Below are 22,877 nucleotides of genomic sequence, written 5' to 3' on the forward strand. Positions count from 1 at the left end.
GAGTCTCTACCAAGAGCTCACGGGGGAACTGTAACCTCAATGAATTTACTACCATCCGGGGGTGAGGCTGCTAAGCTCCAAACAGTGATCACAGGGAAGATGACTCACATTATTTAAGGTCAGTCAACAGTTAACTGATTGAAGGTAGAACATATTCATTTCTCGTGCCTGAAGTGATCATCTCTCTCAATCAGGCACCACCCTCCTTATTATTGAAATAACTCTATTTTGGGGAGGATGGACTCAGAACAAAGAGAGGCAGACTCATGAGGGAAGTGTCACCTGCATCACGGTGAGGCCAGTCACTGTCCTCACCTTACCGCAGACGCCACTTCACCAGAGCAGAGACACTCGGGGCCTCCCAGAGCTGGGGTCTCTCTCCAGGGTAGCACCCAATAAACCGCCTTTGCAACCTCTGAGCTTCCCTTTTTCGTTGTTCAAGGCTAGTGGTCCACCCTTACTACAGAGGTCTTCCCTAGCAAGAGAAATTATAATGCACTGGTCTCCACTTATTAAATTTCCATCATTTCCAATCCTTTCTCCCCAGGTATAGCAAGGTAACCTTGGTGAAAGTCCTGGGTGTTCCCCTAAATAATCAATCTCATCAACTGTGTGAGAATTTCAGCAGGATAACCAAAGAGAACTATCTTATTCCCTTGTTTCTAAGTCTTTGAAGGAATCTCACTGCTTCCCCATTCAATACTAAGTCATCTGTACTGTTGTTTCTGTTGATTGGATGGATGGATGGATGGATGAAAAATGGACAGATGGAATATGAAAAGAATATTGTAACACTGGACTGGATCAGCAATGAATGAATCCTCGGTATCTTATCTGACACCCAGAAAGATAAAAGGTAGGACAAAAGAAACTTGATCTTCTGACATACATTTATTGCCAGACTTTTGATTCAAGGAATGCAGAAGCAAAGAACCGCATTGAGCTGAAAGAGGAGAGAGTCTGTCTAGTCAAAAACAGCCTCTCATTCTTTCACTCTTCTTGTTCAAAAGTTCACCTTTTAAGCAAGAATATGATGAGGTTTAATACATTTTGGTCTCTAATAAGGAGTGAGTTGACTATACTCTGAGCCAGAGATCCAGCTCTGTCCAGATTGACCTTGAACAATTCACTCGGTTCTATTAAGTGTGTTTAAGCCCCCCCTCTCTGTAAGAAGAGGATGCTAACTTTAGCCCTCAATCCTCCCTCAGGAATGTGGTAAGGAAAGAGTAGTGGCATACAGGGTAGATGCAAGCTTCCTACAAAGAAAGGTCCATAAATGGATTTACACGATGAGCAGAAAGAAACAGGCAATATTCTCGGTATCGTGCTGCCATTCTTCCTTTAAAACACCCTTCTCTAGTTCAAGCTAATGGTGAACTGATAAATATGTGAAGCAGATTTAGGTCATGCTGCTATTTATTTTTTTTATTTTAATAGATCTTTATTAGAGTATAATTGCTTCACAGTACTGTGTTAATTTCTGTTGCACAACAAAGCGAATCAGCCCTATGCATACACATGTCCCTACATCCCCTCATGCTGCTATTTAAAATCAGGAACTCGCCTGCTGATAATTTTATTCTGAGGATTCATTCAGCACAACCCCGTCTTCTAGAAAAGAATGGGAAACGCAACCATGAAGGTTCATCTTGTTAAAAAATAATCCACACCTAGCATCACCTGGAGAGTCAGCCCCACCTTCCCAACTAGCCCTCTGAGTGATGCAATTTCTGTACATGTAATGTTACGGCAACTTGGTGTGAGCACGAGAGGGTTTTTCTAAAAAAGCCCAGGAGCGGTGGAAAGCAAGCAGCGACTCCCAGCTGGCCACTGGTCACACTATTCTCTGAGCCTGCAGAAAGTAACATTCTGCAACCAGTGGAGTCCTTGTGACAGTAACAGAGCTTTCTCCTGGGTTGTCATCAATTATGATGCTTAAGTGTATTATGTTTTAAAGAAAAATAAATAAATAAGCATCTCTCTCTCTCTCTCTCTCTCTCTCTCATGGTGCAATGGAAACCAATCAAGTCAAATCATTTCAATACTGTCTTTGACAGTCTTCTAACAGGATACTTTCAAAATCGTTAAAGTAGAAAGAAAACATGTGAATAACCTGAAGTGCCCAGCACTGCTCATTTATCAGACCATATACTGCTCTTATCTCCCTTTTCTCCAGATCAAGAAAGAAGAGATTAATATTTTTAATTTAGTAAAGAGCATGTTAAATGTATCTTTGGGAACCTCTGTATACACACACACACACACACACACACACACACACACACAGCATCTATGTTTTGGAGACACAGCCCTGGAACACTGCCTCACCCACCATGTGGAAATTCTCCAATTTCTATATATAACCACCGCAGTTCACAGGCACACACACCCCAACCCATCCACAGGCACCTATCAGCTCATCATGCTTGCAGAAATTGTAATGCTGTAACAATGCCCTGAATTTGAGAAATTCACAAGCCCAGAGATGGTTTCCTGACAATGAAAAAGGGCTGGTGCAGCCCGCGGCGGCACCTTCACACCAGGGCAGGCTCTGCCCAGCTCTCTGGCGTGTGATCTGCATGTCTAATAATGGAACAGGTTTGTGGGATCAGCCGCTTACCTTGGAATGCTGCAGCAGAAGTATCTGCTCGTCCAGCTCTTGGCGCTTGCCTTCTATTTCCGTCTGCCTCTTTCTTTTTTCCTTGAAAATAAAAAGAGAGAGAGAGAGGCTGTAAGAGTGGGTGGGTGTTGGCTCCAGGAATTTGAAGGTAGGAAGTAGCAGCAGCTGTACACATCTGTAGAGACCCTTCCAGAGATGCTGGGCACACACACTGTTGTCACCTGCCCCTTCGTGTCTGGGTGTGTTGTAAGCAGCAGCCTTCTCTTAACATGTCTGCTGTGGGCTCGGTGAGTGGGAGAGATTCTCTTCACTCAGCCAAGCTGCAACAATTTAATCCAGAAGAAAAGGCAGCTTCTACACACACACACACACACACACACACACACACACACATACACGCACGCACACACGCACGCACACACACACAGAGTCATGTTCTGTGCAGTGTTAATTCAGAGACAAAGAATAAAAATGTCTCAATTGTGAAGACAGAGGTTGTTTCCAACTGCAAAGATGATAGAATAAACAGTGGGAAATTCTGGGGTTAGATTCCTGTTATCAAAATACTACATATAAATAATGCAATGCAATTTCAAATTTTATAGGACAAATCATCCAGTTGGACCTACCAAACAATGCAAATTAGATGGGTGATTTTTGTTTAAGTTCATCTTGGAGGGAGCACTTCATGTTGGGAGGGTTTGCTGAGGTTATGGTAAATGTGAAGTCTAGACTTGGTCTGCCTGGGTCCACCTCCCAGCTTTTCTATTTGCTACTTGTGTGACCTCTGACGAATCCTTTTACCTCCCTGGGTCTAAGTCTTCTCTCGCATAAAGAGGAGGTAAGAATTGTACCTAAACCATATGGCTGGGGCATGGATTAAATGAGATGATATATGTAAAGGACCTAGAACAATGACCTGGCACACAGTAAATGCTCAATAAATATTATTTGCCATTACACTTACTGTCACATGTTTACTTCTAGGCAATGCCTAGAAACTGGTTTTAAAGGGATGTATTTCCCTTGTATTCAGAGCATAACTGTTCCATTGGAGTGTATGCTTATTATTTTTCTTCTCTATACATCTCCAATATAGACAATAAACATCACATAAAAGTGATTAATTGAAGAATAGAAAGGATTGCCCTTATGATAGCTTACTTGTTCAATGTTTTGTTTCCAAAGTGCATAAGGGGGTGGTTTTTTGAGACATTTACTGCAATGGATTATTTCCCTTTACTCACATATGCAGGGAAACTTGTTGGACAAGACATAATGGCATTTTACACTACAACAGCCAAATCCTGGAGAAGACAATAATGTAAAAGCCTGGTTGTTCTGCTCTGTGTTAAGGGAAGCTTTTATTTTATGTAGTTGCTATGTTTCTGGGGATGTGCTTGTACCACTGCTATACAAATCAACATAGTAATAATTTACGTTATAACCAAGTTTTTCTGTGTAATGCACAGACTTTTAAGAAATAGTAGCTTATAATCTCAAGCCACTGGGACATAATATCTAAGTCAGGGACATAACCTCTCTGGCAAAGTGAGGCCTGAGGACATTTTAGGAACTTACTATTTACCAAAGAACTCCAATCCACGGGGCATCACTGATGCTGCTAATCCCAGAGGATGTCCAAGAACACACAATATATGGCAGCAGATGGGAAAAGTGAGGACCACTGAGGAGAGCCCACCTATCCAGCAACTCAAAGGAATGTAAGTAAGTGCAGCCACTACGGAAAACAGTCTGGAGGTTCCTCAGAAAACTAAAAATAGAATTATCATATGAATCCTACTCCTGGGCACATACCCAGACAAAACTATAATTCAAAAAGATATACACACCCCTAAGTTCATAGCCGCACTATTCACAATAGCCAAAACGTGGAAACAACCTAAATGTCCATCAACAGATGAATGGATAAAGAAGATATGGTACATATATACGATGGAATACTACTCAGCCGTAAAAAAGAATGAAATGATGCCATTTGCAGCAACATGGGTAGACCCTAGAGATTATCATACTAAGTGAAGTAAGTCAGAAAGAGAAAGACAAACACCATATGATATCACATATATGTAGAATCTAAAATATGGCACAAGTGAACTTATCTGCAAAACAGAAACAGACTCACAGACATAGAGAACAGACTTGTGGTTGCCAAGGCGGAGGGAGGTGGGGGAGGGAAGTATTGGGAGTTTGGGATTAGCAGATGCAAACTATTATATATAGAATGGATAAACAACAAGGTCCTACTGTATGGCACAGAGAACTATATTCAATATCCCATGATAAACCATGATGGAAAAGAATATTAAAAAAATGAATGTCTATATGCATATAATTGAATCACTCTGCTGTATAGCAGAGATTGTAACAACATTGTAAATCAACTATACTTCAATAAAAAAATAAATAAAAATTTTAAAAGGTACCAAGGACAAAGCAAGGACCTCCAGAACCAGCCACTATCTCTTTATTCTAGAATTTCTCAACAGTAGGTTTACTGGACTTTATCTGTCATTCCCACAGTCTATCAAGGTACGGAGTTGTCCTATATTTAAATCCAGAATCAAGACATAGTATGTCGGGGACTTCCTTGGTGGCACAGTGGTTAAGAATCTGCCTGCCAATGCAGGGGACACGGGTTTGAGCCCTGGTCCAGGAAGATCCCACATGCCGAGAAGCAACTAAGCCCATGTGCCACAACTACTGAGCCTGTGCCCTAGAGCCCAGGAGCCACAACTACTGGGCCTGCGTGCCACAACTACGGAAGCCTGCACGCCTAGAGCCCATGCTCTGCAACAAGAGAAGCCACTGCAATGAGAAGCCCACACACCACAATGAAGAGTAGCCCCCACTCGCTGCAACTAGAGAAAGCTCGCGTGCGGCAATGAAGACCCAACGCGGCAATTAATTAATTTTTTAAAAAAGAATCAAAGAAAAACATAGTATATCACGGGTACAAGATGCTGATGACTCAATAATTCCATCCATGTTAATTGAGTGCTGTGTGTGCTACAGACTGAATGTTTGTGTTCTCCCCAAAATTCGTATTTTGAAACTTAATCCCCAAGGTGATAATGGTATTAGGAGGTGGGACTTTTGGGAGGTGATTAGGTCATGAGGGTGGAGCTCATGGATGAAATCAGTGCTCTCATAAAGAGACCCCAGAGAGCTCTTTCACCCCTTCCACAGTGTGAGGACACAACAGCAAGACAGCTGCCTGTGAACCAGATGCAGGCCCCCACTAGACACCAAATCGGTGGGTGCCTTGATCTTAGACTTCTAAGACTTCTTAGAACTGTGAGAAAAAAATTTCGGTTGTTTATAAGCCACCCAGTCTATGGTATTTCATTAGAGAAGACTGAATGTACAAAGACAATGTTCTAATTACAGATCTGGTCATTTGCAAATCCTTCCTAGGCTTTCCCACCTCTGAGCCTTTGTTCATATAAAGTTCTCACTCTGCACACTACCCTCCATCATACTGGTGAACCATGCTTTGAACAGAAGAAATATCACCAGATGGTACAAGCAGGGAATCTTTATATGAGTAGACTCATTGGTGGTCACTGTGAACAGATATGATCATGAAAGATGCAGGTTTTAAGTTAGTTCTTTAAGGAACTAACTAAGGTAGGAATTAGGTCAATACAGATTAATGGGCAGCACATTCCAAGGAATGTGTGAGTAAGGGCAGAAATACACTGCATAAAACTCAGGTGCAGGGCTTGCCTTTGGGAATAGAGATCGATGATTCAAAAGACTGGCCAGGACTAGACCTCTGAGGGCCTTGGATGCCAGGCTAAGAAGCTTGGATTTTATTACACGGACAATGTAACCTCACTGTAGGGTGCTAAGCAAGAGAGTAATACGGTGAAATGGCATTTTAGGAACATTATCTGGCACTGGTATATAGGATGGATTAATAGGAATTGGGATACATTTCCTGTAAATGGCCAGATAGTAAACATTCTAGGTTTTGTGGGACATACAGTCTCTGTTCCAACTACTCAATGCTGCCATTGCAGTACAAAAACAGCTGTAGACAATCTATAAATAAATGAGCATGTCTGTGTTCTAATGAGCCTTCATTGACAAACACAGGTGGGGGCCAGATTTAGCCCATCTTCATAGTTTGCTGACCTCTGGATGAAAAGATCATTACATGTCTTAGAAAGAAGTCCTACACTGTTCGTGGGAATGTAAATTGGTACAGCCACTATGGAAAACAGTCTGGAGGTTTCTCAAAAAACTAAAAATAGAATCACCATATGATCCAGCAATCCCACTCCTGGGCATGTATCCAGACAAAACTATAATTTGAAAAGATACATGCACCCCAGTGTTCACAGCACCACTACTTACAATAGCCAAGACATGGAAACAATCTAAATGTCTACTGACAGATGAATGGATAAAGAAGATGTGCTGTGTCTGTATATATACAATGGAATATATATATATACATACATATACACAATAGAATACTACTCAGCCATAAAAAAGAATAAAATAATGCCATTTGCAGGAACATGGATGGATCTAGAGATTATCGTACTAAGTGGTCAGAAAGACAAATACGATATGATATCACTTATGTGTGGAATCTAAAATATGACACAAATGCACTTATTTACCAAGCAGAAACAGATGCACAGACATAGAGCAAAGACTTGTGGTTGCCGGGGGGAGGGGTAATGGGGGAGGGATGCGTTGCCACGATGGGGGGGTGGGGGAGTTCGGGGTTAGCAGATGCAAACTATTCTACATAGAATGGATAGACAACAAGGTCCTACTGTATAGCACAGGGAAATATACTCAATATCCTGTGATAAACCATCATGGAAAAGAATATGAAAAAGAATATATATATATATATATATATATATATATATATCTGAATCACTTTGCTGTACACCAGAAATTAACATTACATTGTAAATCAACTATACCTCAGTAAAAAATACATTTTAAAAATGTCTTAGGAGGATGCAACATACACCTGGGGTATGGTGGGGATGGATGAACTAACAAGCCCATCCTAGCTCAGAGCTGTTCCACTCAGATTGGGAAGAAAAGGACAAATACAAATAGAGTTGATGAGGCTCAGGTCTAATAAGATCTAGAAGGTGGGGCAATATGGTATCTTGGCTCTGAGCCACACAGAGAGTGCTGGTGCAGGAACGGGCAACAGGGGGAAAGTGGTGCTTTCCCACTTATTCTGTATTCACATCTTCCCTGAGGAAACTTCATATTGGGTTGAAGGTAGAAATCAAAGAGTTGTTAACATATGCAACCAGGGGCTTCCCTGGTGGCGCAGTGGTTGAGAGTCCGCCTGCCGATGCAGGGGACGCGGGTTCGTGCCCCGGTCCGGGAGGATCCCGCGTGCCGCGGAGCGGCTGGGCCGGTGGGCCGTGGCCGCTGAGCCTGCGCGTCCGGAGCCTGTGGTCCGCAACGGGAGAGGCCACAGCGGTGAGAGGCCCGCGTACCGCAAAAACAAAAACAAAAACATATGCAACCAGGCATCAGTATCAGCATGTTCTCATCTGTGTTCTATCTGATGAAGACTCTGGGCTTAGCCCTGCCACAAGGCTAAGGCTATGGCTATCGTGGGATCCTTTATGTCCCCTTCCACAGTGATGGAGTTAGGTCTTGAAATCACTCCTGACTGGACAAGAGGTAAGATGTGCAATCAGCCTGTGTACAGAGTTAGATATGAGCCATAGTACAGCAAGTTCGAGGGAGCCACCATTGGCTTCCTGATGCTTGCTTGCTTGGTCCAGGCCTCACCTGGCGAGCTTGCTGCTTCCCAGACTTCTCCTTCCCTTAATCAAGGCAAAACCACTAGCTCTTGGGTTCTCTTCTCACTCCTTCTCAAATGTCTAAATGTAGACATTCAGCCTACATGATTTTCTTTACTCTCATCAACTATACAACCTATACAATATCAGTATAGATAACTAGCGGATCTATATTTTCAGCCTAGATCTCTCCTTTGAGCTCCAGGTTCCCCTATCCAACTGCCAAATGTTCATGTCCAGTGCCTCAAACCTAACCCTTGAGTCATCCTCTCGGCCATCCCTCCTCCCCTACTCTCACACCTGTTCCTTCTGTATTCCTCATCTCAGAAAATGACATGACCTAAGTTGGAAATCTGATTTATTCTAGACACTCCACTGTCTTAAAAGACCAAGTCCTGATGATACTGCTCGTCATTTTCCACGCCTTCTACGTCCCCACTAGAACCTTTATTACAACCTTAACATTCCCTCCTTTATCTTCCCACCCCCCCACGTAGACTACTCTACATGAGTATCTTTCTCATGCTATAGCGCTGAACTGTTCATACTCTCTTTCCACCTGGATTACTGCAGTGGTTTCCTCACTATCCTTCCTGCCTCTGAGGCTTGGCTCTGAGTAAGTCACCCTCTGCTTTAGTGATATCCTAAAATGGAAATCTGACTGCTTCCATCCCTGGCCTAAAATCCCAGAAATGTCTCTCATCGCCTACAGTGCAAATAGTTAAGTTCCTTCCCATGGCCAAGAGGGCCCTCCGTATCTCACAGTTTCATCTCAAGCCATGACCCCCCTAATCATATGCTCCAACCTCAACACATGATCTGAAGTGTCCTGATCTCAGGTGGGTTCATGCCGTCCTGGTTTTGCTCTTACTGCTTCCTCTAACAATAATGGATTTCCCTCACTCCTTCATCTAATGAAAACCTTTTTCTCTTTGACAACACAGCTTAAATATCCATAAAGCTTGAGCAACCACCTTCCCAGTCTTTCTTCCATCAGAGGACCCACATACCCTCACTATAAATGGTGGTGGAAATGCCAGTTATGATTAGTCACATATAGTCCAGCTCATTCCTGCCACCAGGACTTGTGTGTGATACAGGTTAGGACAATCAAACTACCTTATCTCATTGCAGTACGGACTGGTCCAAGGAGCAGCTAAAGGACCAAAGCAGAACCAAGAAGAGACATTTCTAGGAATAGACACATGAATACTGGGAGAGAAAAGCTCCCTTTTCACTAAGGTTAAGCTGGGATGATGTCTATCTGAGTGGCAATTTTCCCAAGCCACATGGAAGAAACACATCCATGCTGGAGAAAGGTTAACCCACAGAGAGAAGCAGAGCTGGAAGACAGACAAAGGAGGATCCAAGTGAGATTGTTTGAGTCCCAGATCTAGTTATGCATGAAGCCAGAACCATCCGTGGGCTTCCTAAATTATATACACTCATAACCTCCCTTCTGCTTAAGCTAGTTTGAGTGGTGTTTCTCTCACTTGCAGCTCAAAGAGTTCTGACAAGTAGAGAGGACTTCTCTGCTCCCTCCAAAGATATTTCATCACCCCTTCCTTCTTTCTTCCCTTCATGGGCTGTGGATCTTTCTACATTAGTACCTTGAGCACTTTAGGACTTTATGCACTTAACTGTTTACACATCTTCTCCCTCTACCAAACTATGGACATCTTGAGGACAAGGATATTGGCTCATGCATCTCCAAAGTCTAGACTGTTGCATGGTAGAGACACGTAACAGACACTCAGTAAGAATCTTTGAATGAGATACTTGTTCTCCTCCCATCATGTTCCTGTCTGTCCAGATCCCTCATTCAAATGCATCATGAATCTGCACTCATGATTTCAATGGCAGTAAAATACCTCACTGAAAACACATTAGCCGTCAGTCCACAAAACCAGAAGTATCTTTCTGTTAAAGATGTCAGCCCATATGGAATAAACCTTTATGGCTTTGCACAGAAGACAAGAGTTGAGAAATCTCATTCTGGGAAAGAATCATGGAAAGCTCACTCTGGGGAGAAAGGCTGGGGGAAATAGAAATTCCAGGGAAAGCATAACGAGCTGACAGTAGCAAACTATTCAGGGGGAATGTGCCTCAAGAGACATCTGGAATGAAGTGACCTCAATCCATTAGGAAGATTTCCAGATCCTTCCACGATCTGGGAGGCCTAGCAAGCCACTTTCATCATCTTTCTGTGAATTACGTATTATCCTGGCAAGTATTTTCTGGAAGTATTGCAACATTATGAAACTGTAAACTCTTAGTGTAGATAGGAGCCACCATATAGAATGGAGGACACTGTTCGAAGGCGGCTAATAAGTATGATGGGAAGACAGGTATTAGAAGTAGTTAGGAAGCCCATGTCCACCCTGGTGCAGCTTTAGGCAGACTCCCTCTTCTCTCCAGTTTAATGCTGCTGTAGAACCAATGCCATTTATCTGTCTGAGGAAACAAAAGGAAGACGGTCAGTCTGAAAACTGAGAACTTGAGTGACCAGGTATAAAACAATAAAGAGGTGCCCACTCAGCTTAGTCCAACTGCCTGTCCAGCTAACTTGAATGCTGCATTTGCTCAGCAAGACACATCCCCATTAGAGATCAGTTATCTGATCTCAATGCCATTAGATATTAAGACCCTCTCTCCTGGCTCTGACTTCAAGGTCACCCATTATGATTTTGATTATATTCAGGCTTTGAAAGTAGTTACCTAAATGGAGAGATAACACTCGTTAAGCTCCCTGCAATGTCATCCACTATAAATAAACTGGCACTTGGGTTTGTAGTTGAGTGTACTAAAAAGTTTTAAGTTCATATGTAGTTTTCTGATCTTACAAAACTAAGTAACAGAATCTAGAGTCAGTTTAAAAAGCTTGGTCAAGGGCTTCCCTGGTGGCGCAGTGGTTGAGAGTCCGCCTGCCGATGCAGGGGACGCGGGTTTGTGCCCCGGTCTGGGAAGATCCCACATGCCACGGAGCGGCTGGGCCCGTCAGCCATGGCCGCTAAGCCTGCGCATCCGGAGCCTGTGCTCCGCAACGGGAGAGGCCACAACAGTGAGAGGCCCGCGTACAGCAAAAAAAAAAAAAAAAAAAAGCTTGGTCAAAAGGACAAGTAAATTAGATTTCCTGTAATCACACTATTCACCACGTGGAGCAGAGAATTCTACAGCTATATTCATTCCTCATTGCTTAGTTTAGATCAGCATCTCCACGTAGGTAAATTCTCTTTTATTCACCTGACTACTTGGCCTTGAGCTTGCCAGCTTTTGGTAAAGGAGGGAAGTGCTTGCTTTGTATTTTTTTTGTTTGTTTGTTTGTTTTTGTTTGTTTGTTTTTTGGTGCCCCGTGTGAGGACTTTGTATTGTTTTTAACAGAAATTATAAAGTCAACAGAAAGAATTTTAAATAGGAAAAGAAGACACTGATTAGTTCAAACTTCATGACTGGTTTTTGAAAGGATAATATAACACCTAAAATCTTAAGAAACACCATATAGAGCTTGGATGTAAAACTGTTACTAATTACACCTAACAGTTAATATTGCTAGTCTGTTACTGCCAAGTCAAATGCATAACACAGGAGAGTTTCAGCTTAAAGTCTTTAGTAGATACTTTATAATCCATATGAATTATATCTTAAGGCTATTTTTATGGTCTGCCCACACTGTTGCTCTTTAAATAATTGTTTAAACATATAGCTACATTTTTGCTTTAATGGTCATAATATCAAACTGTTTGCTAGGAGTGCTTCCCTTTAGCGGTCTTCTCTGGAGATCAAGAAGGAAAGTAGTCTGATACAGCTCTCATCAGAAAGTAAGATCTGCTTCTTGGTACCATACTGATAAGCCCACTATGGTGAAAAAAATGAGCACTGTCTGTACAAGGAGAATGGTTGAGAGCTCTGAGGAAGTCCCAAATGTCAGAAATTACATAATCAGATTCACCTGCAGAAGGTAGTCTCCCTTTCACCACCCTCAACGAGTTGTGATATTCCCCTCATGAAGCCACAGGAGCACTGAACTGGGACTCAGGACACGTGCCTTCATATGGGTGCTCTGCCACTAACCCCTCAGTGACTCAGACTAGTCCCTTATTGATTCTGGGCCTTAGATTCGGCACGTAATACGAGCAAGTTGGACCAGCTTCGCTCTATGGTTCCGCCTATCTCCAGGATTCTGCAGTGCTAAGGAGAGCAACTTCATGTGCTAGACAACCTACAAAATGCGAGAAAATATTTGCAGATGATGTGGCTGACAAGGGGTTAATATCCAAAATATATGAAAAGCTCATACAACTCAATATCAAAAAAACAACCCAATCAAAAAATGGGCAGAAGATTTAAATAAACATTTCTCCAAATAAGACATACAGATGGCCAACAGAAACATGAAAAGATGCTCAACATCACTAATCTTTAGAGAAATGCTAGTCAAAACCACAATGAGGTATCCCCTCACACTGGTCAGAATAGCCGTCATCAAAAATCTACAAACAATAAATGCTAGAGAGGGTGTGGAGAAAAGGGAACCCTCTTGCACTGTTGGTGGGAATGTAAATTGATACAGACACTATGGAGAACAGTATGGAGGTTCCTTAAAAAACTAAAAATAGAACTACCATATGGCCCAGCAATCCCACTACTGGGCATATACCCTGAGAAAACCATAATTCAAAAAGAGTCATGTACCACAATGGTCACTGCAGCACTATTTACAGTAGCCAGGACATGGAAGCAACCTAAGTATCCATCGACAGACGAACGGATAAAGAAGATGTGGCACATATATACAATGGAATATTAGCCATAAAAAGAAATGAAATTGAGTTATTTGTAGTGAGGTGGATGGACCTAGGGTCTGTCATACACAGTGAAGTAAGTCAGAAAGAGAAAAACAAATACCGTATGCTAACACATATATATGGAATCTAAAAAAACAGTACTGATGAAACTAGTGGCAGGGCAGGAATAAAGACGCAGACATAGATAACGAACTTGAGAACACAGTGGGGAAGGGGAAGCTGGGACGAAGTGAGGGAGTAGCACTGATATATATACACTACCAAATGTAAAATAGATAACTAGTGGGAAGTTGCTGCATAGCCCAGGGAGATCATCTCGACGCTTTTTGATGATCTAGAGGGATGGGGTACAGAGGGTGGGAGGGAGGCTAAAGAGGGAGGGGATATGGGGATATATGTATATGTATAGCTGATTCACTTTGTTGTACAGCAGAAACTAACACAACTTTGTAAAGCAATTATACTTCAAGAAAGATATTAAAAAAAAAGAATGAAATATTGCCCTTTGCAGCAACATGGATGGATCTAGAGAATATCATACTAAGTGAAGTAAGTCAGCCAGAGAAAAACAAATACTATATGACTCAATTATATGTGGAATCTAAAAAATAATACAAGTGAATCTATACACAACAGAAGCAGACGCACATAGAAAACAAACTTATGGTTACCAAAGGGGGAAGGTGGGGGGAGGAATAAATTAGGAATTTGGGAGTTACATATACACACTACTATATATAAAATAAATAAAAACAAGGACCTACTGTATAGCACAAGGAACTATACTCAATATTTTGTAATAACCTATAATGGAAAAGAATCTGAAAAAGATATATATAGATAGATAGATATAGATATAGATATATCTGTATCACTTTGCCGTACACCTGAAACTAACACAATATTGTAAATCAACTATACATCTGTAAAAAATAAATTAAAAAAATGATGATAACAATAATAACAATAATAGCAACTAAGTTTACTGACTACTTGCTATGGGCCAGGCATTGTTCTAAGGATTCCCCTTCAGTTAATCCTCAGAACACTTTGAGGTAGGTACCTTTAATATTCCTGATTTTATGGATAAGAATACTCAAGTCTAGTCTAGGGTGAGTAAATTTGTTCAAGGTCATGAGCCAAGAAGTAGCCAAGTAGGGGTTGAAACTGAGACAGTCTGACTCCAGAGCACTTTATCATGGATAGAGATGTGCTCTGGCTGTTAAGATTTCTTTAGCTTTGAGTGAACTCCGTACAGGACACATGAAACATTATCTTGCCACCTTCACCTTCGAGTGCCAAAACTTCCCAGAACAAATGAGCTGTTGAAAATGCAAAACACTCTGGTGTCAAACCCCTCCACTCTTAAAACAAGAGGCCTCTTACAAAATCCAGGAGCATTTCCCAATCCCAAAGGAATAGGTCGAGGCTGGGTTGGAACCTTCATCAATGCCTGGTAAACCAATATATTCGTTTACTTCAATTTCCAGGGAAGACATTTCCAGGTGACTAAATGATATGATAAGGAGAGAAAATGCAAAATATTTCTCTCCCATTTGGACTTTTCATTGCAGAGGGACTACTTCCAATGAGGCAGCAGCTGGGAAAGCTCTCAATTTACCATGTTGGGCTCATAAGTGGAGAAAACTCTCTAAATCCAGTCTCCTCGATAACAGAATATATCTCCCCAAAATTAGATGACAGGAAGAGTAAGGAGCAGAGGTGTCCACTAAGTTGATGGTCCAATCCTAGGAAAGATGCTGCAAGGCCTAGAGGCAAGGTCCCTCGGCAGGAAGCAGGAACGGGACACTGCCTGGACCTTGCAATAAGCAGCTTTCCCATTGGCTCCTTGCAGGTCTCAGAGCAGCAGCCCACAGGACAGTAGAGGGGCTGGGGCGAACCTGAACATGGCAAAAATAGAAAGAGAACAGGATGTGCAGCATTTTGCTAACAACAAAGGACCCCGAACTCCAAAAGATTAACATAATTCCAGAGACAGACACACCTTTTAGAACTTTGGCCAATCACGTTTTTGTTTGTTTCTTTAGATGCCAACACCAGGAGAGAATATCTATATCACCCAGATAAACACAGCATTTAAAAATATAATATAAATCAAACTAATAGATGTGTATGGTAGGAAAATTCAGACAATACACAAAGAAGTAAAATGAACAGCTGAATCTCCCTTCACCCCACCCCCATCAATTTCTTTTCTTTAGGTCTTATATGTATCCTACTTGGGAAAAAATATGAATATACCAACCTATTATCCATATGGATCTTTTATTCTTTACGTAAAAGCAATCATACTATAGACTTCCTGCTTTTCAGCTTACTTTCTTCTTACCTAGTGATGCATCTCTGAGATTTTTCTATGCCATTTTTCACATGGAGTCCCCCTTCACTCTCTGTAACTGCCGCATGGTAGTTCACAGATGACCCTTAACTTATTTTACAGGTCTGCTGCTGATAGATTATTTAGGCGGTTCCCAGTGTTTTACTTGCTATTATAAACAGGGCTACAAAGAATCTTCCTCTACGTACATGTACTTTCGTGACAACATCCATAGGATACATTTCCAGAAGTAGAACTGCTGGGTCAAAGGATTTGAGCACTTAAAACTTTAATAGGGCCAAACTGCCCTCCCCCAAACATTTTCTCTGTGTTTTAAATGATATAAATCTGATTTGAAAATAAGATTCAAGAAACTCATAAGAGTTTTGATGGTTTTCCCCCCTTATTAGCTATATCTTTAGTGACCCTAAAGAATTTTAAGTGAAAGAAAATATTTACCACCTTGTTAATAACTGTAAGCTGTTCTTAAAACATACTCGGCTGATCTGTCCTCACCACAGACTATTACTCTGTGTTTTCAGGTTTAAAAATTGATGATTTTTTACCTTATGAACAGAAGTCTATTATGACTCCATCAGTTTTTTAGAAGTAATCAAATTTGTATCTCTTTTCCTTGCACTGTTAATGTTAAGAGTTATCCCATAGCTAAGTTGTGCCCATTTATCCATAATGAAAGAGGGTCTATTCCTTCTGCTGTTGTTGCCATTCTCCATGGTTTAAAAGTACAAAATTTTCCATCCACCAAGATAACTTCTGGATGGACTCAAGCAATGTAAAAACTGAAAACATGAGAAAATACAGTGACTCTCCGACTTTAGGATGGGAAAGGACTTCAAAAACATAAAGTATAGAAAGAAACCACAAAGAACAAAACTGATAAATTTCATTACAAAACACTAAAACTTTGGTTTTTATGGTACCAACCATACATAACAACTCAAAGAAAAGTGGCAATCTGGGAAAAAAATATTTGCAACATATATGTCAAAAGGCTAAGACGTGTCATAAATAAAGGGTTCTTATAAATCAATATAATTTATAAAGAAAAATATAAACACTTCAATATAGAAAAAAGAACAAAATATAGGGAAAATTTTCAACATTATTAATAACCAAAAAAATGCAAATTAAGCACTGAGGTGTCACTTCCACCTGTGAAAGGTATTCTACCCCCCCCCCAACAAGTATATTTTAAAATATCACGTGTTCTGTGTTGGGGAGGGTGTGGGAAAAAAAGACCCTCTCCTTAATCTCTGTCAGAATTATAACTAATAATTATAAAAGTATGACTCTATTGGAATTATAAATTGTCTTTCCAGAAGGCTATTTCAAAAGTTTTGATCGACTTTATCAGAAAGAGTTTATCCAGAGAAAATTACCTTCAATATGTTCAAAGATTTTTGTAAAGAATATTCAGTACAGAGCTACATGTAACATCAAAGAAAAACCAAACAGCAAATAATTGGTTAAATAAGATGGCATCTTATAAACCATCCAATGACTTCCTTTATCACTTGGAATAAAATCAAAGCAAGTCCATCCATGGTCCACTGCCTGCCTTTCTCTTGCTCCTCATCTTGTCCCTTCTCCTCCTCCTCACTTTGTACTCCAGCCACACTGGCCTTAACCAGAGATCTGCCATTAGAGCGGCATGGAGGGCAGGCAGGCAGGCAGGTTGGGATTTCACTAAGTCTGCCTCAGAATCAAGTGGAACTTTGCTTTCCTTGGTCAGTATCCTCCAGAGTTATAGCTGCAGTCTGGGGCAACATTCAAGATCTCTGGCTATTAATACCATGTCAGGAGGAGCTTCAAGATGGCAAAAGAGTAAGACACGATCACCTTCCTCCCCACAAATATATCAGAAATACATCTACATGTGGAACAACTCCTACAGAACACCTACTGAACGCTGGCAGAAGACCTCAGACCTCCCAAAAGGCAAGAAACTCCCCACGTACCTGGGTAGGGCAAAAGAAAAAAGAAAAAACAGAGACAAAAGAATAGTGAAGAGACCTGCACCAGTGGGAGGGAGCCGTGAAGGAGGAAAGGTTTCCACACACTAGGAGCCCCTTTGTGGGCGGAGACTGTGGGTGGCGGAGGGGGGAAGCTTCGGAGCCACGGAGGAGAGCGCAGCAACAGGGGTGCAGAGGGCAAAGCGGAGACATTCTCGCACAGAGGATCGGTGCCGACCAGCTCTCACCAGCCCGAGAGGCTCGTCTGCTTACCCGCTGGGGCGGGCGGAGGCTGGGAGCTGAGGCTCGGGCTTCGGAGATCAGATCCCAGGGAGAGGACTGGGGTTGGCGGCGTGATCACAGCATGAAGGGGATTAGTGCACCACGGCTAGCCAGGAGGGAGTCCGGGAAAAAGTCTGGAGCTGCATAAGAGACAGGAGACTTTTTCTTCCCACTTTGTTTCCTGGTGCACGAGGAGAGGGGATTAAGAGTGCCGCTTAAAGGAGCTCCAGAGACGGGCGCGAGCCTCGGCTATCAGCGCGCACCCCAGAGACGGGCATAGGATGCTAAGGTTGCTGCCGCCACCAAGAAGCCTGTGTGCGAGCACAGGTCACTATCCCCACCTCCCCTCCCAGGAGCCTGTGCAGCCAGCCACTGCCAGGGTCCTGTGATCCAGGGACAACTTCCCCGGGAAGACGCACGGCGCGCCTCAATACATACCCCTCCCTCCCCCTGGCCTGCGTGAGCCAGAGCCCCCGAAGCAGCTGCTCCTTTAACACCGTCCTGTCTGAGCGAAGAACAGACGCCCTCAGGCGACCTACACACAGAGGCGGGGCCAAATCCAAAGCTGAACCCCGGGAGCTGTGCCAACAAAGAAGAGAAAGGGAAATCTCTCCCAGCAGCCTCAGGAGCAGCGGATTAAATCTCCACAAACAACTTGATGTACCCTGCATCTGTGCAATACCTGAATAGACAACGAATCATCCTAAACTGAGGAGGTGGACTTTGGGAGCAACGATATATATATATATATTTTTCCCTTTTTCTCTTTTGCTCAGTGTGTATGTGTATGCTTCTGTGTGTGATTTTGTCTATATAGCTTTGCTTTTACCATTTCTCCTAGGGTTCTGTCTGTCTGGTTTTTTGTTTTTTTTTTTACTTAAAAATTTTATTTACTTAATAATTATTTTTTATTTTTTACATTAATAACTTTATTTTATTTTCTTCTTTCTTTCTTTTTCTACCTTTAATTCTGAGCCATGTGGAGGATAGGCTCCTGGTGCTCCAGCCAGGGCTCAGGGCTGTGCCACTGAGGTGGGAGAGCCAAATTCAGGACACTGGTCCACAAGAGACCTCCCAGCTCCATGTAATATCAAACGGCGAAAATCTCCCAGAGATCTCCAACTCAACGCCAAGACCAAGCTCCGCTCAAGGACCAGCAAGCTACAGTGCTGGACACCCTATGCCAAACAACTAGCAAGACAGGAACACAACCCCATCCATTAGCACAGAGGCTGCCTAAAATCATAATAAGGCCACAGACACCCCAAAACACACCACCAGACGTGGACCTGCCCACCAGAAAGACAAGATCCAGCCTCATCCACCAGAACACAGGCACTAGACCCCTCCACCAGGAAACCTACACAACCCACTACCAACCTTAGCCACCAGGGAGAGACACCAAAAACAATGGAAACTATGAACTTGCAGCCTGCGAAAAGGAGGCCCCAAACACAGTAAGTTAAGCAAAATGAGAAAACAGACAAACACAGCAGATGAAGGAGCAAGGTAAAAACCACCAGACCTAACAAATGAAGAGGAAATAGGCAGTCTACCTGAAAAAGAATTCAGAATAATGATAGTAAAGATGATCCAAAATCTTGGAAAGAGAATGGAGAAAATGCAAGAAACGTTTAACAAGGACCTAGAAGAACTTAAAGAGCAAACAAACAGTGATGAACAAAACAATAAATGAAATTAAAAATTCTCTACAAGGGATCAATAGCAGAATAAATGAGGCAGAAGAATGGATAAGTGACCTGGAAGATAAAATAGCGGAAATAACTACTGCAGAGCAGAATAAAGAAAAAAGAATGAAAAGAATTGAGCACATTCTCAGAGATCTCTGGGACAACAATAAATGCACCAACATTCAAATTTTAGGGGTCCCAGAAGAAGAAGAGAAAAAGAAAGGGGCTGAGAAAATATTTGAAGAGATTATAGTTGAAAACTCCCCTAATATGGGAAAGGAAATAGTTAATCAAGTCCAGGAAGCACAGAGAGTCCCATACAGGATAAATCCAAGGAGAAACGCACCAAGACACATATTAATCAAGCTATCAAAAATTAAATACAAAGAAAAAATATTAAAAGCAGCAAGGGAAAAACAACAAATAACACACAAGGGAATCCCCATAAGGTTAACGCTGATCTTTCAGCAGAAACTCTGCAAGCCAGAAGGGAGTGGCAGGACATATTTAAAGTGATAAAAGAGAAGAACCTACAACCACCATTACTCTACATAGCAAGGATCTCATTCAGATTTGATGGAGAAATTAAAAGCTTTACAGACAAGCAAAAGCTAAGAGAATTCAGCACCACCAAACCAGCTTTACAACAAATGTTAAAGGAACTTCTCTAGGCAGAAAACACAAGAGAAGGAAAAGACTTACAATAATAAACCCCAAACAATTAAGAAAATGGGAATAGGAACATACATCTCGATAATTACCTTAAATGTAAATGGATGAAATGCTCCCACCAAAAGACATAGACTGGCTGAATGAATACAAAAACAAGACCCGTATATATGCTGTCTACAAGAGACCCACTTCAGACCTAGGGACACATACAGACTGAAAGTGAGGGGATGGAAAAAGATATTCCATGCAAATGGAAATCAAAAGAAAACTGGAGTAGCAATTCTCATATCAGACAAAATAGACTTTAAAACAGACTATTACAAGAGACAAAGAAGGACACTACATAATGATAAAGGGATCAATCCAAGAAGAAGATATAACAATGGTAAATATTTATGCACCCAACATAAGAGCACCTCAATACATAAGGCAAATACTAACAGCCATAAAAGGGGAAATTGACAGTAACACAATCATAGTAGGGGACTTTAACACCCCACTTTCACCAATGGACAGATCATCCAAAATGAAAATAAATAAGGAAACACAAGTTTTAAATGATACATTAAACAAGATGGACTTCATTGATATTTATAGGACATTCCATCCAAAAACAACAGAATACACATTCTTCTCAAGTGCTCATGGAACATTCTCCAGGATAGATCTTATCTTGGGTCACAAATCAAGCCTTGGTAAATCTAAGAAAATTGAAATTATATCAAGTATCTTTTCCTACCACAAAGCTATGAGACTAGATATCAATTACAGGAAAAAATTTGTAAGAAATACAAACACATGGAGGCTAAACAACACACTACTTAATAACCAAGAGATCACTGAAGAAATCAAAGAGGAAATCAAAAAGTACCTAGAAACAAATGACAGTGAAAACACAATGACCCAAAACCTATGGGATGCAGCAAAAGCAGTTCTAAGAGGGAAGTTTATAGCAATACAATCCTACCTTAAGAAACAAGGAACATGTCAAATAAACAACCTAACCTTACACCTAAAGCAATTAGAGAAAGAAGAACAAAAAAACCCCAAAGTTAGCAGAAGGAAAGAAATCATAAAGATCAGATCAGAAATAAGTGAAAAAGAAATGAATGAAACGATAGCAAAGATCAATAAAACTAAAAGCTGGTTCTTTGAGAAGATAAACAAAATTGATAAACCATTAGCCAGACTTATCAAGAAAAAAAGGGAGAAGACTCAAATCAATAGAACTAGAAATGAAAAAGGAGAAGTAACAACTGACACTGCAGAAATACAAAGGATCATGAGATATTACTACAAGCAACTATATGCCAATAAAATGGACAACCTGGAAGAAATGGAAAAATTCTTAGAAATGCACAACCTTCTGAGACTGAACCAGGAAGAAATACAAAATATGAACAGACCAATCACAAGCACTGAAATTGAAATTGTGATTAAAACTTTTCCAACAGGGGCTTCCCTGGTGGTGCAGTGGTTGAGAGTCCACCTGCCGATGCAGGGGACATGGGTTTGTGCCCCAGTCCGGGAAGATCCCCCATGCCGCGGAGCAGCTGGGCCCGTGAGCCATGGCTGCTGAGCCTGCGCGTCTGGAGCCTGTGCTCCACAACGGGAGAGGGCACAACAGTGAGAGGCCCGCGTACCACAAAAAAACAAAAACAAAAAAAAACAACCTTCTAACAAACAAAAGCCCAGGAATTTGCTTCACAGGCAAATTCTATTAAACATTTAGAGAAGAACTAACACCTATCCTTCTCAAACTCTTCCAAAATACAGCAGAGGAAGGAACACTCCCAAACTCATTCTACGAGGCCACCATCACTCTGATACCAAAACCAGACAAAGGTGTCACAAAGAAATAAAACTACAGGCCAATATCACTGATGAACATAGGTGCAAAAATCCTCAACAAAATACTAGCAAACAGAATCCAACAGCGCATTAAAAGGATCATACATTATGAACAAGTGGGGTTTATCCCAGGAACGCAAGGATTCTTCAATATATGCAAATCAATCAACGTGATACAGCAATATTAACAAATGGAAGGAGAAAAACCATATGATCACCTCAACAGATGCAGAGAGAGCTTTCGACAAAATTCAACACCCATTTATGATAAAAACCCTCCAGAAAGTAGGCATAGAGGGAACTTTCCTCAACATAATAAAGGCCATATATGACAAACCCACAGCCAACATCATCCTCAGTGGTGAAAAATTGAAACCATTTCCACTAAGATCAGGAACAAGAAAAGGTTGCCCACTCTCACCACTATTATTCAACATAGTTTTGGAAGTTTTAGCCACAGCAATCAGAGAAGAAAAAGAAATAAAAGGAATACAAATTGGAAAAGAAGAAGTAAAGCTGTCACTGTTTGCAGATGACATGATACTATACATAGAGAATCCTAAAGATGCTACCAGAAAACTATTAGAGCTAATCTGTGAATTTGGTAAAGTAGCAGAATACAATATTAATGCACAGAAATCTCTTGCATTCCTATAGACTAATGATGAAAAATATGAAAGTGAAATTAAGAAAACACTCCCATTTACCACTGCAACAAAAAGAATACAATATCTAGGAAAAACCTACCTAAGGAGACAAACGACCTGTAGGCAGAAAACTATAAGATACTGATGAAAGAAATTAAAGATGATACAAACTGATGGAG

The 22,877-nt window shown here is 41.4% G+C and overlaps 1 protein-coding gene across 5 annotated transcripts in view; it reads right to left on the reverse strand.

Annotated features, from left to right (window-relative positions):
* Positions 1 to 22,877, reverse strand: part of PALM2AKAP2 (PALM2 and AKAP2 fusion) — a 356,275-nt gene that overhangs the window by 270,257 nt on the left and 63,141 nt on the right. For all 5 annotated transcript variants that reach the window (XM_060014348.1, XM_060014346.1, XM_060014352.1 and 2 more), the window contains exon 2: positions 2,621 to 2,701. In XM_060014348.1, coding sequence (XP_059870331.1) covers positions 2,621 to 2,701 — 81 coding nt within the window. The remainder of the gene's footprint in view (positions 1 to 2,620; positions 2,702 to 22,877) is intronic.

The sequence above is a fragment of the Delphinus delphis genome, chromosome 6 (genome assembly GCF_949987515.2).
Source record: "Delphinus delphis chromosome 6, mDelDel1.2, whole genome shotgun sequence".
Taxonomy (NCBI): Eukaryota; Metazoa; Chordata; class Mammalia; order Artiodactyla; family Delphinidae; genus Delphinus; species Delphinus delphis.